At 42.9% G+C, this 16,936-nt stretch overlaps 1 protein-coding gene across 7 annotated transcripts in view; it reads left to right on the plus strand.

The window, feature by feature from the left end:
* The window catches only part of LOC144608514 (disabled homolog 2-interacting protein-like), a 588,412-nt gene that overhangs the window by 476,207 nt on the left and 95,269 nt on the right, over window positions 1-16,936 (plus strand). For all 7 annotated transcript variants that reach the window (XM_078426375.1, XM_078426376.1, XM_078426377.1 and 4 more), the window contains one exon: window positions 2,405-2,959. In XM_078426375.1, coding sequence (XP_078282501.1) covers window positions 2,405-2,959 — 555 coding nt within the window. The remainder of the gene's footprint in view (window positions 1-2,404; window positions 2,960-16,936) is intronic.

Genomic DNA, 16,936 nt, shown 5'->3' on the forward strand with positions numbered 1-16,936 from the left:
AAATGCAGCCAGGCACTTATCTGGCTGTGGTATTTTTTATGTCTGATGCAATTCCATAGAGAAAGGCTCCCATCAAATTATGTCATCCCTGTGCAATCTTCTTTTGGAGCATCGCAGAGGAAATGAGACCAATGGTTTTAACCAGCCTTGAGCATCCCAAAGCAAGCAGTTCTTCAAAGTCTAGACTGAATTAGTCCGCCCATCCCCACCCTGTCACCTCTGCATCTTCCCCTCTCTCACCCTCTCCCATCCCACATTGCATCCAATACTCACAGTCCCTGGGGCTGAATTAGGGTTCCATTCCTGAGCCGTCTGTTCCTGAGCTGTCTGGAAGCCCATTTCACCACATCACAAACATTTGTTTTCTATGGAAACACATATATTGCTCTATCTACACGTTATCATTCTTTCATTTTATTAAGTAATCACCGCGACACTGCCATAAAGTGGTAGAGCTGCTGCCTCACAAGGTTATCCTAACCTTGGGTGCTGTCAGCGTGGAATTTGCATGTTCATTCTGTGACTGCATGAGTTTCCTCCAGATGCTCCAGTTTTCTCCCTCATCCCAAACAAGTATGGGTTTGCAGGTTAATTGGCATCTGTAAAATCCCCCCAAGTGTGCAGGGAGTGGATATGAAAATGGGGTAACATAGAACTAATGTGAATGGGTGATCAATGGTCAGCGTGGACTCAAAGGGTATGTTTCCATGCTGTACCATTCAATCAATCATCATTAAACTTATGAAATATACTGTATCCAGTCATTAATGAATACCATGAAACATTATTATTACTAACTCGAAAAAACGAAAAACGAATTTGCAAAAAAGAAAATTTGTAACCCAGGGAAAACTCGGGTATCTTGCTTCCACCCTTGTGATCTAACAGTTTCCCCCACAAAGTTCTTGGAAGAGGTCTCAGACCACATGCTCAGGGCCCACCCCCAGCCATCCTGACACCATGTCAGGCCAGCAACTCTGTACTCCCCAGCCCCGCAATGCTGACAACATGCAAACCCAAGGCTCTTGGAGCCGATTGAGGTTTACAGCAACAAGCTCACAACTAGATTGTCATTAGCATGCAGCTGCCATGACCATCTGCCTCGTTGAAATGTAGTGAAACCAAATGAAATAAATCTGATCATTTGTGGGTTAGTAGGAACAATGTTGCTCGTGAAAGCAGATTGCAACAGAAGGATCTAACTGGATGACTGGTGTTTCTCGAGGAAGTTCCTTCCATACCTGTGACTATCTGTAATGGTTCTTGAGGTTTCCTAGCAATCCATTCATTTATGTAATGACTGATATCTCTGTTAGCCCATGTCTGGAGATAAATTAGTCAAAGAGCAGTCGGAATCGAGGAGAGAGTAAGAAACGGTCACCCAGATCTCCCTTCAGAGAGAGGAGAAGAACTTTGAAGAGATTCTGCAGTAGAGCAGTAAAATGGAAAGAAACAGTAACGCTTTAAAAATTGTCTTGAATGAAGACACTGTACTGGGGTTTGCAAATCTCTAATTACCCGGCTGAAGATTGTGCTGACTCCAAGAGGGGATCAGGCAGCAGCCCAGCCACAGGAGACGAATGGCTGTCTGCAGATAGACACAAAATGCTGGAGTAACTCAGCGGGACAAGCAGCCTCTCTGGAGAGAAGGAATGGATGACTTTTCGGGTCGAGACCCTTCAGCATTTTGGGTGAAATGCTCCAGCATTTTGTGTCTACCTTCGATTTTACCAGCATCTGCAGTTTTTTCCTCCACAATGGCTGTCTGCAGCTGCTGTCATCTGTCCTGTTGGTTAAGGTTGAGGGGCTGCTTACATCTCTGCCCCTGATGCTAAAGGTGAGAAGCAGGGAGGCCGAGAGGAAGGCAGGGACTGTTGCTGAATAGCAATCAGACTATAAAAGCACACTGTGGAGGAAGGAACTGCAGATGCTGGTTCAAACTGAAGATGGACACAAAAAGCTGGAGTAACTCAGTGGGTCAGACAGTATCTCTGAAGAAAAGGAATAGGTGACGTTTCGGCTCAGTCTGAAGAAGGGTCTTAACCCAAAACGTCACCTATTCCCTTTTCTCCAGAGATGCTGCCTGGCCTGCTGAGTTACTCCAGCTTTTTGTCTCTCTCGTTATGTGTAAGTTAGTGCAGGCTAACCAGATGGTTAATCAAGATCTTCAAAATCTGTGTGGTTCATTCTACTTTGCAATTAAAAATAATGTCAGGAAGCATATTTTGTCAATAAAAATGGGATTTGTTTTTAAGCTATCAAACTGATTATCATTGTAGAGTATGGTCACTCGGTAGTTGCAAGTTATAAATGTTTATAACAGTCTTAAGTTGATGAGGAAGAGATCCTAACAACAGTGACCATGAGGGATTGGTGAACTGATTCTTTCCCTGTGTTGTTTTAGGATAACAGCAGACGAGTGGAGAATCTGCTCAAACTATGGATTATTGAAGCCAAGGATCTGCCAGCCAAGAAGAAGTACTTCTGTGAACTCTGCCTGGATGACACGTTGTATGCACGGACTACCTGCAAGCTGAAAACCGACAACGTTTTCTGGGGAGAGCACTTTGAATTCAGTAACCTGCCCACACTCAAGAACATCACAGTGCACTTGTACAAAGAGACCGATAAGAAGAAAAAGAAAGATAAGAATAACTATGTGGGTCTCGTGAATATTCCTATTGTCACTGTTACGGGGCGACAGTTTTTGGAGAAGTGGTATCCAGTAAGTGTGCCCAACCCCAGCAAGGGCAAATCAGCAGGGCCAATGATCCGAATCAAATCTCGCTACCAGAGCATGAACATTCTCCCCATGGAGCTCTACAAAGAGTTTGCTGAGTACATCACCAATAACTACATGCTCCTGTGTACGGTGCTGGAGCCTGTGCTGAGCGTGAAGAGTAAGGAGGAGATGGCTTGTGCCTTGGTACACATTCTGCAAAGCACTGGGAAGGCTAAGGTAAGCACGAAGACTACAAACATTTACCCTTCACCTGCACCTGATGTCACACTTAAACATAATAATGCTTTAGCAAAAAGAAACACTTTATGGAGTGTGTAATTAGTATAAAGGAGAAAGATCTGAAGACTGAGATATTAAAAGGTTGGATGTAATGGAAACCTGCAATAGGTCTCCATTTTGTGAAAATGTGCAGAAACATTATTGTTGCAGAATCATAAATGAGACCTAATTGTACATCAATTTTTCATATATTTGTTAAGTCATCACTTAAAGCATGGCCAGAGCATGATTACTAGTTGTGGGACATTGAGCTAATGCATCAATATTACATTCTCAATTTAGCGCCAGGGTTCACAACATTAGTACAAATTTATTGCATTGTATTCAGTGTGGCTTTTTGAACCTTTGATGAAGATCAAGCTTCAGAACATTGGCAGTATCCCTGGCCATCTGAGGAAAAGAGTGTTCGCAGATCGTGTCTCCAGAATCAACAGTCTGTGGGGAGAAGGGAGGACGTGGAGGGAGAGAGTTCAGACGCTTCCAAGATGGCACCCAACCCAGGAGACTATTTGCGTGCTAGCCACAGAAACAGATCTACCATCACATACTACAATCAGTCCACACTTTTAAATCTCTACTCCTAAGGCAACATTTCTTACTTTAAATCTTTGATCGGACTTTACTGGCTTTACCTTGTACTAAATGTTATTCCCTTATCCTGTATCCGTACACCTTGGATAGCTCGTTTGTAATCATGTATTATCTTTCCGTTGACTGGTTAGAATGCAACAAAAGCTTTTCACGGTACCTTGGTACACATGACAATAAACTAAACTGAACATGATCCATGCAGAGCAGTGACCTACACCCTCTTGTCTGCTGCTGAGATCGTGTAACTGGCACTTAAACAATTGCGTGGTACTAACCTCGTTATCTCTGTGAAATTATCTGAGTGGCGCATTGGCACAGCTGATAGAGCCACTGCCTCACAACGCCAGAGACCTGGGTTCAATCTTGACCTTGGATGCCGTCTGCCTGGAGTTTGCACGTCCTCCCTGTGACCACCTGGGTTTCCTCTGGGTAGGTTAATTGGCCTCTGTAAATTGCCTCTAGGGAGTGGATGAGAAAGTGGGATAACAAAGAACTAGTGTGAATGAGTGGTCGATGATCAGCATGGACTCAGTATTCCCATGCTGTATCTCCAGACTGAACTAAAGTCCTTCTAATCCACTGGCAGGATAAGTGAACCTGCATCCACTATCCCTAACATGAAGAGTCATTGCAGCCAGCTCCAAAGGAAAGGCCATGTTGTTTACTACCAAATATCTGAGCTCCTCATGACTGAACCAGGCAGACCACTCTGCGCTATGCTCCATTAAGGGATTAGCAGGATGTCAGGAAATGAGTCAAGTATGTTTTCCAAGCTTCCTTGAAGTTATCCAGAGGTAATATTCCTATAGAATTCTAGTCCACTTTTCTGTTCCACAAGGATTGAGCAGGTCCTCCTTGCTTCCAGGTTAGGAGCAGTGATGAATGTAATGTTCCCATTCCATGCTAATGACCCTGATAATCTTGTACACGTTGTTCAGGGGGAAATGTGACATACTTGAATATCTCATTCCTGATGGCAAGCTTATTGTGAAACTGCCTCTAACTCGTACCACGTCTTCATAATTCCTGACCCATGGCAGCTCAAAATGGGGGGGGGGGGGGAGCTGTGTTAGTGGTGTCACTGAGAATCTGGGGTTATATTCATCAAGAACACACACAATCGACAATAGGTGCAGGAGGAGGCCATTCGGCCCTTCGAGCCAGCACCGCCATTCAATGTGATCATGGCTGATCATTCTCAATCAGTACCCCATTCCTGCCTTCTCCCCATACCCCCTGACTCCGCTATCCTTAAGAGCTCTATTCAGCATTAATGGCTGGCAGGGAAACCTGGCAACAAACCCTTCCAGCTGTTCCAGCAAGCACCTCCTACCTCACCTGTGGCAGAGTCTGCAGTCCACATTTCCCTCAGACCTGGAGTGCAACAGGCTGTGTTGACATATTCAACCCTCAAGATATCCAAAACAACTAACATTTCTTTTTGAGAGGACATGGTCAATGTTGGCACTTAATTCATGCCTTTAAATGGAAATTCGATAAATGAGCAAGTGACCTGCTCCGGTGGTGTTGGTTAATGATGAATGTTGTGGAACACTGTCTGCTCCTCAGAAGTAGTGATGACTGTTTTGGACCTTTATGACATTTCTTGAAACTACCTGATTAATCTGTACTCATCAGGGAATTATCTGAAAGAATGAAATGGATCATGTACAAAAAGAGCGATCTGTCTCATCCATTATATTGCCGCATTTTAAGTTGCACTAATTAATGGCAGCAGTATTTTCTAGAATTTTAGTAATGCGAATGATAGGTGTTCTATATAATAAAATTATTCATGGTGCTATTAAAAAAAGATGCGTTCAGCAATGGTATAATTTACAAATGGGCAGATTGGTGAACAGATTTGCGAAGAGGAACAAGTCAATTTTTAAAAAGTTCATTCCAGCTCCTGTGGAGGAACTTGAGGCTTTTGTGTTCATAATTTAGCTGTGTTCATAATTGATTTCATTCTGAAGAGTCTTCATCACTATCTGTATCGTTTGTATCCTGTAAATGTGCCAACAATCAGACAGCTGGTGAACATTAATATTGCTGATAAAAATATTTTATATTATCGGGCATTGAAAATTTTCACAGCAGTATAGTCTTCCTTACCAGGGATGATTTACATGGTTCCACACTAAGTGTGGTGAAGCTCTTAGTTTACAAAACATTCAGTCTTTCTAACTTCTTGAATCATTCGCATCAGTGCACATTATTTGGAATCTGTGCATTGAGCTTGTGGTTGGGCTACCGTTTTATTCTTTGCTTAACCTCCAGCTAATTTAGCATGAATGTAATAGCTATTTACAATAATTAGTACTCTCTCCCACTTTGTTTTTGTGCAATTGTTGTGTTCTCAGCAGTGGAGAAAGATTCTGAAGCCTTGGTTCATTCCGAATAAATCAACCAGTAAGCTTCACTCCTCCCCACTTCCAAATCACAGTGACTTGGGAGCAGCATTGAAACGATTCTCTATGGTCAGGATTGTGTTGCCTGAGATGCTCAGATCCATTTGCCCATTAGTTATAATGTAAAAGACTGTTGCCAGGGAAGGATGAAGTTGATGCCTGGGGATGAGAGGTTTTGACTCAGACAGAAAACAATGTCTGGTTTTGCCAGTATTTGGTTGTAGCAAGCTCTTGCTCCATTGGTAATATTATTGCTCAGAAAGTCATCAGGGATCAAGGATGACTGGCTTCCTCATTCAGTTCCTCCACAATGGGGCAGGTGGGCGAGTATGTGAGATGTTGCCCTCCCCATGGAGGCTTCTTTGTGCTTGCTGGCATGTGGACTCGAGATTGCCAATACCCTCTTGAACAATGCTCCAATTTGAGCAGTTATAGACTAGAGATGTTACAATTCTTCAGCGACTTGGAGCATTTTCTTGAATAGTTTCCTCTCTCTACTTGGTCATCTCTTTTGGTGACACAGCTCAGAATAGTGTGTGTTTTGGGAGCCTGTGATCAAGCAGGTGAACGGCATGGCTAACTGAATCTAGCTAGACAGCCTGTGGTGGGGATGTTGACCTGAGACATAGAACATAGCACAGCAAGGAACAGGCCCTTTGGCCCACAATGTCTGTGCCCAACATAGCTAACCTTGTCTGCCGACACATGAATCACACCCCTCCATTCTCTGCATATCCATGTGCCTTTCTAAAAGCCTCTTAAAACCCACTATGGTATCTGCCGCCACCACCACCCCTGGCAATGCGTTCCACGCACCCACCACACTTGTCTCCTCCACAACTCTTTTCCCCTCTCACCTGAAAGCTATGGCCTCTGGTCTTTAACATTTCACTCTGGATTAAAAAGGTTCTGACTGTCTGCCCTATTAAAGCCCCTCAACTAATACCCTCTAATCCAGGCAATGTTCCGGTAAATCTCTTCTGTACCCTCTCCAAAGCCTTTACATCCTTCCTGTAATGGGGAAACCAGAATTGCAATTCAATACTCCAAATACAGCCTAACTAAAGGCTTATAAAGCTGCAACATGACGTCCTGACTCTTATACTCAATGCCCCGACCAATGAAGGCAAACATACTGTCTGCCTTCTTTACTATTTTATCTACATGTGTGGCCATTTTCAGGCAGCTTCACTTGTTTCAGTGAATTTGGAGAATTTTGTGCAAGTATGCTGGATGATATCTTTGAGATGCCTGCTGTAAGTAATCAAATTTGCAGTAGCATATAAGAAAGTAAGAATCATTGCTGCCTGGTAGGCCATTTTGTGCCGGGTCCTGACCTTCAAATACCCTGTACTATGTGTCTTATAAACAGTGCGACGATTTCGAAACATTAGAGGGTTATGAGAACTGGTGGAAACCTTGATCAGACACTAGAATTGTACTGAGGGAGTTAAATAATGAAGGGCTGGAAGAGGGCCAACTGCTGACATGGACCAGCTTGTCTAAATTTCTGTACTGTACATACCATACACTTATTTGTAAAATATGGACATGGTAATCTCTAAATTAAATGGTGGATTTGGAGAAGTGACAATGAAATGGGAGTATGACAACTTCACTCTACTCTCCTTTAAAGGCTCTAATTTCATAATATATCAAAACAAGAACAGCAATTTATGTACATGACAGCTACTCGTTATTTTAAATATAGCTCAAACAATCTTTGTTATCAATCTTTTGGAAGTCTGAAGCAATGAGTGTTTTTTGCAATTAGTTGGTTTCCTACCACTGGATTTCTATCTAATTGCTCTGCAAACACTCAAACAGATCTTCAAAGCAGTGAACCATTTTGACTTAAAGTACTATGGGGAAAATATGTACCGAAGATAGACACAAAAAACTGGAGTAACTCAGCGGGATAGGCAGCATCTCTGGAGAGAAGAAATGGGTGACATTTTGGGTCAAGGCCCTTCAGACCCAAAACGTCACCCATTCCTTCTCTCCAGAGATGCTGCCTGACCCACTGAGTTACTCCAGCTTTTTGTATCTATCCGGGGAAAATATGTTGACTAATTAGAACTTATACTAAGACAACTGGTATTTAAGTGAATCACTATATAATTCTATAAGGTAAGATAATTAGTAAATATACAGATTGTAATAGTTTTAATGAAGGGGACGTTTCCTGCATTAAATTAGATGTATTTCTTGCATCTGAACAGTGTTCTACAAAGTGAAGTCTTACATAATTTCTGCAATGGTTGACCTTCCTTGATAATATTGTTAAGTAACTCTGCACTTATCTTTCCCATCACTTTTTATTCAATTTCTTCCACAGCCCACAATAGAGTCCCTCTTTGTGAAGGTTTATTCTGATCATGACAATTAATTTCTATCTTTTTTCACCTCAAGTTTTGAAATTAATAATTTTCTTTTAAATGGAACAAATTCTGTCCTTTAACTGCGTTGTCCTTTTTCGATTGTATTCTCTTACACTAAAATCTCTTAAGCTTTTCAAATACTTTTCTGTCAAATAATGATTTATCCTCAGTCTCTTGTTTATTATCTGCCTGGTGGTATTTTGTAACATTATCCAAACATAAAGACCACTTTGCAGATGTGCACAGTGACATTGTTCTCGACCTCCTGCTACTGGTGCTCTGCTATTGTTCGTATTAACTCCCTGAGAGCCTGGGTCATTCAAAGTTTATTTCAACAAGCAAAGCTAAACACTATTTCCATACAGTCCCCCAGCCACACTGGATGAATCATCCTGTGGAATGTAGACTGTTATGTGGCTGAACTGTACATGCCAACTCTAAATAATTTGTAAAATTCTTTAAATTATACTTTCAAATTAGAAACTTCCCCACTTTCCATTTGTAACTGACACAATAATCTATGCTTTTGTCCTTTTATGGGTTGGCTGATTTTTACTCTTGTTTGCAATCAAATTCTCATGTAGTTGAAGTTATATTATAGGGCTTGTATGTCAAAAGGAATATGAGTAGAATTAGGCCATTCGGCCCATCAAGTCTACTCCGCCATTCAAACATGGCTAATCTAACTCTCCCTCCATTCTCCTGCCTTCTCCCCATAACCTCTGACACCTGTACTAATCAAGAATCAATCTCTGCCTTAAAAATATCCACTGACTTTGCCTCTACAGCCTTCTGTGGCAGAATCCACAGATTCACCAGCCACTGACTGAAGAAATTTCTCCTCATCTCCTTCCTAAAAGAACATCCTTTAATTCTGAGAACCTCTAGTTCTAGACTCTCCCACTAATGGAAACATCCTCTCCACATCCACTCTATCCAAGCCGTTCACGTGTTTCAATGAGGTCCCCCCTCATTCTTCTAAACTCCAGCGAGTACATGCCCAGTGCCGACAAATGCTCATCAAAGGTTAGCCTACTCATTCCTGGGATCATTGTTGTAAACCACCTCTGAATCCTCTCCAGAGCCAGCACATCCTTCCTCAGATATGGTGCCCAAAATTGCTCACAATATTCCAAATGCAGCCTTACCAGCGCCTTATAGAACCTCAACATCACTTCCCTGTTTTGGTATACAAGCCTTCTTGAAATAAATGCTAGCATTGAGTTTGCTTTCTTTGCGACCGATTCGACTTGCAGATTCACTTTTTGGGAATCCTGTACCAGCACTCCCAAGTCCCTTTGCACCTCCGATTTCTGGATTCTCACCCCATTTAGAAAATAGTCTATGCCTTTATTCCCACTACCTAATGCATGTCTCCACACTTTGCTACACTATATTCCATCTGCCACTTCTCTACCCACTCTCCCAACCTGTCCAAGTCCTTCTGAAGAGTCCCTCCTTTCTCTACACTACCTGCCCCTCCACCTATTTTTGTATCATCCGTAAACTTTGCCACAAAGCCTTCAAACCCCTCGTCCAAATCATTAATATACAACGTGAATAGCAGTGCCCCCAGCACCGAGCCCTGCGGAACTCCGCTAGTCATTGGCAGCCAACCAGAAAAAAACCCTTTATTTCACATTTGACAATGACTCAGACTTCACAGTCTTCTGGTGTAGGAAATTCCATTGATTCGGCATCTTCTGAGAAAAGGGATTTCTCCTGATTTTGGTCCTAAATGGCTGCACCCCCCCCCCCCCTTTTCTAACAATCTAACACTTGTTTGTAGACTTCTCAGCCAGGGAATGGCTTCTTATATCCACCTATCAAATCCTGTTAGAATGTAAGTTTCAATGAAATCACCTCTCATTTTTTTATAATTCTAGAGAATAAGGCCTAGTCTACTCAATCCCTCCTAACACAGCAATCCTAACATCCAAGGAACTACAAACAGTCCTCTGGTGGAGCTTAGTGGGTCAAGCAGCATCTGTGGTTCTCTGTGGTCCCAGAAACCGGTCTTGTAAACCTTTTCAGCATTCTCTCCCTGGCAAGAACTTTATTTTTTGAATAGAAGACCAAAATTGTACACGATGTTCCAGGTGTGATCTCACTCTATAAATGCAGTAAAATATTTTTCTGCCTGAAGAAGGGTCTCGACCCGAAACGTCACCCATTCCTTCTCTCCCGAGATGCTGCCTGACCTGCTGAGTTACTCCAGCATCTTGTGAATAAAATATTTTTCTTGTCTGGCTGTAATAAAAAGCCACCAAACATTTCTCCTAAGAAGACACAAAGTACTGGAGTAACTTAGTGGGTCACAGAGCATCTCTGGAGAACATGCACAGACGATGATTTGGGTTGGGACCCTTATTCAAACATAGAAATATAACATTTGATCTCAAGTATCGATTCCTGTAGTAGCCACACACTACAGTCTGAAAAATAACACTTTATTTCCAATTTTCCTTTGTACGTTGAACCGATTTTTATTCCATGCTGTGTATACTCCCTCTCCCTCTCCCTCCCCCTCTCTCTCACCCCCTCTCTCCCCCTCCCCTGAACCATTCCTGTATCTCTAGAATGTTGAAAAATCAACCAGGTCTAGGCTGCTGAGCAGGAACCCATTTGTATTAATCCCCTCACATCCCTTGTTAGCCACCTCCGCTCCAGGGAAAACGCATCTCGTCTCGTCTCATAACTGAAATATATTTGTCCCAGGCAACACCCTGGTGATCTCGTCTGCACTCTCTCCAGTGCTACCACATCATTCATGCAGTACACGGTCCGTCCCCCCCCCCCCCCCCTACCGTTATTCCACTTTTGTATACCGCTTCCATCTCCTCTCCACAGATGCTTAACCTTTGGGGCCACTTGGTCTCAGCTTGGGGTCATCTGCAAGAGACACTCTATCAGATCACTTTCCATAACATCACACAAAAACTTCATAAAAGCCTCTGTTTTTTGTCTGCGTTTTTCCTGTCAATACAAATGCAGCAATTTGTCACAGGAGGAGCAGTATACGGTCTCATTGGAAAGAAAATAAAGTTATTACCTTCATGCTGATTGAAATCAAATGTGATAGGAGCAAATAAATAAATGAAATGGTACATAAAAAGTACTTTAGGTAAACCTGTTAAAATAATTTAGGTTTATTTAGATTTCATTGCTACTGGTTTTTCAGTATGGTATGAAAGCAAATTAATTCCAGAGTTGAACACAGATACAATTATTTATCAGATCAAATCACGCCCCTCTAGAAATTCAACTAGACGGTCCTCGTTGTGCTAATGATTCTGTTTCCCTTTCAGGATGACATTATTCCATTCTTTAGATCATGCAGCTGTGGAATGCTGCCTGAGAAAATAGATTGCATTGTTCCCGAAAGCATTCGTCATTGATTACGCCAAGGACCACCGTTCCCTCAGTGTTGCTGCCATTGATTACTATTTGCAGGATGTTTTCTGCAAGACCTCCCAGCCTAGTGCTGTAAATCCGATCCTGCTAGGCCCCTTAAGTTTTTTAAACTTAAATGCTCTCCTCAGTGCCCACAAGAATACTGTCTCGTCAACCCCCCCCCCCCCCCCCCACAAGTGTGGTGCAGCTAATAGAGCAGTTGTCTCACAGCGTCAGGAATCTGCGTTCAGTCCTAACCAGAGTTGAGTCCTGCATTGAGTTTGCGCATTCTCACTGTCACTGCATGGGTTTCTTCTGGGTACTCCAGTTTCCTCCCACATACCAAAGATGCGCGGGTCAGAAAGTTAATTGGCCTCCGTAAATTACCTGTGGTACATAGTTGGGGTATAGAATCTAAGGGAGAGTTAGTATGAATGCGGGGAGAATAAATTTGATTAGGGATGGGTTAAAGTAAAAATGGCGGTCGACGGGTGGCAGAAACTCAGTGCGTCAAAGTGCCTTTCCCACTCTCTGACTCTGACGGCAATATCCCATGACTCCAATTTATACATAACCTTCTGGCAAATGATGCACCCTTCATCTCAAGGCCAGGCCCCGATATCAGAAATCCTGTCGCCAAAAACCCAAATGACTCCAACGATACCACTCAACCCATCTCAGGCTTCCATCTACAGCCACCACACCAGGATTCCCAATTGGATGATCATTCCCTCAGCACAACTTGTCATCTTTCCATCACAAGCTGGTGTCTCTTGGGCATCGTTTTGCAAAGGCAGGCCCATGATGAAAGCAGTTGTTGGCAAGCTGTACCGACCATCTGCTTTTAACCACAAAGATCAGATCCTAGCCCAGTGGCTTTTAGGGTGGGGTAAGGTAGATTAGTCAATAAGCAGACTGATAGATATGGAACAAGAGGTTGTTGGCGAATAAATATATCTCCAAGACCAGACAGTGCTTAACAGCTACAATAATCTTTCCATCAAATGTGTTTTTCCCATTGTTAAACTTTTCATCTACTTTTGCCTATAGAGGTATGATTTTATAAAAGCTTACTGTTTCGGGATGGAATTGATTGAATTGATATGAAGCTGTTGATGGGGAACTGTTATTGTTTGAAAGTTGGATGACTGCTTTTATTATTTGGGTTTAGAATATCCTGTTCACTAAATCTTGAATTAAATTGTTTCCAAAATCTGTTAACACCACACGTGCTCTAGAAATACACTCTTTATTGACAAAGTTCAAGCACATCTCTGATTTAAGAGTCAAGAGCGTTTTATTGGCATATGTCCCGAAAAACACCAATACAACTCTTACCTGCAGCAGCACGACAGACATGTGAACATAGTACTCTGTAAACACCATAATAAACAACGATTTGAACTAGGAATTTTCTGATAATATATATTATTTTCATGTGTTTAAACTGGGCCTTCTGCAGAAAATGACCTTTAAACAGAGTTCAGTGTTAGAAGCAATTTATACGATTCAGATGGAATTAATAAGGGTCTGTAGATATTATGTTGCACATTGACAGAAATTCAGGATTAATGCAATCATTCATTTGCATGGAAAGGCCACGTTTCTATATCAGAAAGCTGTATTTCCTCCCATGTTATCAAATAATTTTTAATCAGTTCTGTGATATCTTTTATGCGAAAGGAAATGTCCAGCTCCCCCCTGCCAGGCTTTAACCTATGGAACTTTTATATTCTGTCACTGTGGAGTTTGAAATGCTGCATTAGGTGTCAGGTGCTGAATGAGGCAATTTGAGCGTGTTAGTGTGTGAGGAAGCTTTGGGTATGCCCTCAGCTACTGCAACAACAAATTATCTGGACCTTTTTATGCTGTTGCCTAGCACAACGGACAATTAGCTGAGACATATGTCCTCGTTATGGCAAACTGCATTCTGCTATTCCACCACCTAATATCAGGTTTCTCTTTAAGTTGCTGTAGGGTCTGTTCCTTATTGCCTGAAGGTTACTGGAGCATTGGCGGCTTGGAGGAATATTCAGGTGTAACTTATCGGAGCTGAAACAATGAGACTCAGATGCTCAAAACAATCATAGGACAGTCTGTTGGGTCTGTACAAGGGACTTGATCTGAAACATCAACTATGCACTTTCTCCAGAGATGCTGTCTGACCCGCTGAGTTCCTCTTGCTTTTTGTATCTATCTAGTCTGTGGTGATGTAGGTGGTAGTGTACGCAGAGGTAAATAGTCCACCTTCAACGTAACACTTCATTAAAAACATTCCCTTTAAATGCTGCATCTGTTTTGGTGCCACCGATAGGCGCCCTCACGATTCAATCTTTGCAAATTCTCTGTGTGGAAATAATTCATCCAGTTATTTTCCAACCCAAATCAAAATAGGTTTTATTCTAGGGAAAGCAAGTGTCATTTCCATTTCAAAGTAATGGACCAGTTCATCTTAAACACCAGTGCAGGGTGCGAAGCTGCAACACCAGTGCACAGTGCGCTGTAACACCAGTGCCGGGTGTGGAGCTGTAACACTAGTGCAGGGTGTGGAGCTGTAACACCAGTGCACAGTGCGCTGTAACACTAGTGCAGGGTGTGGAGCTGTAACACCAGTGCACAGTGCGCTGTAACACCAGTGCAGGGTGTGGAGCTGTAACACCAGTGCAGGGAGCAGAGCTGTAACACCAGTGCAGGGTGTGGAGCTGTAACACCAGTGCAGGGTGTGGAGCTGTAACACCAGTGCAGGGTGTGGAGCTGTAACACCAGTGCAGGGAGTAGAGCTGTAACACCAGTGCAGGGTGTGGAGCTGCAACACCAGTGCAGGGTGTGGAGCTGCAACACCAGTGCACAGTGCGCTGTAACACCAGTGCAAGGTGTGGAGCTGTAACACCAGTGCAGGGTGTGGAGCTGTAACACCAGTGCAGGGTGTGGAGCTGTAACACCAGTGCAGGGTGTGGAGCTGTAACACCAGTGCAGGGTGCGCTGCAACACCAGTGCAGGGTGTGGATCTGCAACACCAGTGCGGGGTGTGGAGCTGCAACACCAGTGCGGGTGTGGAGCTGCAACACCAGTGCAGGGAGCAGAACTGTAACATGCGCACGGAGCTGTGATTAAACTGCAATTAGAGGGCGATTAAAAATATCAGGAAAACAACTTAAATATAGTGACATTCTCTTTTTAATAAAACAGGCACAACAGCACACTCTTGATAGTCACATAGATTAAAATGTTTTCAATGCTTTGAACTTAATTTGACGTCTTATGTGAACAGAGTCATATATCGCAGAAATGGGCTCTTCGGCCCACTTGTCCGTGCCGACCAAGTTGCCTCATCTAAGTGACTCCCATTTGCCATAGTGATGCAAAAGAGGAGAGAGAAACTGCCAATGCTTCAAATTAGATTTCAAAGCGAAATACTGGAAACACTCAGCTCATCAACAATAATTAGCAAAAAACATAGCCCATGTTGCGTCTCTTTGGCCCATTCTGTCCATGACACCCTATCAGGTCATGTCCTGCACGTTTATTTCCTTGCAACATAGCAATTTATTATTTCCCACTCATCCATAAGCTCTTTAATTCATTCACCATTTCCCTGCACAGCCAGTTTTCCTCTCACTTCAGGAGCCTGGAGGACAGGAGGAAACTCCACCCAGAGTGCACTGTCAGGATTGAACTCTCCCTCCCCCTCTCTTCCCCCTCCCCCCCTTCTCCTTCTCCCTCCTCCCTCGCCTCTCCCCCTCCCTCGCCTCTCCCCTTCCCCTCCTCCTCTCCCCCTCCTCCCCTTCCCCTCCACCCCTCCCCTCCCCCCTCTCTCACTCTCGCCATATTGTGCATTGACCTATTTCAGGCTTGTGACATTTTTATCAAATAATCAGTTCTGATGGAAGAATATTGACCGAACCAGTTCAATATGTTTTTTCCAAGATACTCCCTGACTTGCTGAATGATGACCACGATGAGCTGAGAAGCTGGTGACAAACATTTCTCCCCAGCACTTTCAAAAGCTCATTCTACACACAGATCAGCAAGTAGCACTTTCATGCCTTTGTCCTTAGCAAAAGCAGTCTCTGCAGATCCCTGGTGTTCTCGGTAATAGCCCGATCCTTTATTCTTGATTATCTACTTGACATTTGGAATATTCCCATTATTCCCAATATTCCCATTATTTTCACCCATGCAAAAAAGGAGAAATGCTTCAAAGTGAATTAATATTAGTTAAATTGAACTGCAGAAACAAATTTAAGTCATGTATTTGTGAACATTCCGAGACACACAATGCTAACTAAAAATTAACAAACAAGCCATCATTGAAAGCAAAAGAGTTTTAATTTATGCATTCGCATTTCTAATGTTGGTACGATTCTATTGAACAGATTGTTAATTTACCTAAATGCTTTCCTTTTCGAGCCTGACATTTATCTGTCCATACATAGGCGGCACGGTAGCGCAGCGGTAGAGTTGCTGCTTTACAGCGAATGCAGCGCCGGAGACACAGGTTCGATCCTGACTACGGGTGCTGCACTGTAAGGAGTTTGTACGTTCTCCCCGTGACCTGCGTGGGTTTTCTCCGAGATCTTCGGTTTCCTCCCACACTCCAAAGACGTACAGGTATGTAGGTTAATTGGCTGGGTAAATGTAAAAATTGTCCCTAGTGGGTGTAGGATAGTGTTAATGTACGGGGATCACTGGGCGGCACGGACTTGGAGGGCCGAAAAGGCCTGTTTCCGGCTGTAGATATATGATATGATATGATACTGAGACCGTATTCTATTAGAGTACATAGCATCACTGGGAGCAGGATCTGTGTCTTGTAGCCCTTCTCACTGCTATTATTCATCCATATTCTTTCTTGGCAATTTCTGTTATAGTTGCAACCAGATGGCTGGTATTCATGGATGAGCTTTAACCAATTAATTTTGGCTGGGAATTTGTCAATAGATGCATTACATCTCTAGATATCATATGTTCTTCAGATCTTAGAGACAGATGTCATCTTAGAATCTTGACAGATCAACGAATTGAGCAAAATCCAGAAATGAAAGTGAGGACTACTTGGTCTTTTGGCTCTACCAGTGACTACATAAAGTCACTACCCGTAGAGGAATGATGATAAAAGTATAACAGTATAACAGTAT

The sequence above is a fragment of the Rhinoraja longicauda genome, chromosome 31 (assembly GCF_053455715.1).
Source record: "Rhinoraja longicauda isolate Sanriku21f chromosome 31, sRhiLon1.1, whole genome shotgun sequence".
Classification (NCBI taxonomy): domain Eukaryota; kingdom Metazoa; phylum Chordata; class Chondrichthyes; order Rajiformes; family Arhynchobatidae; genus Rhinoraja; species Rhinoraja longicauda.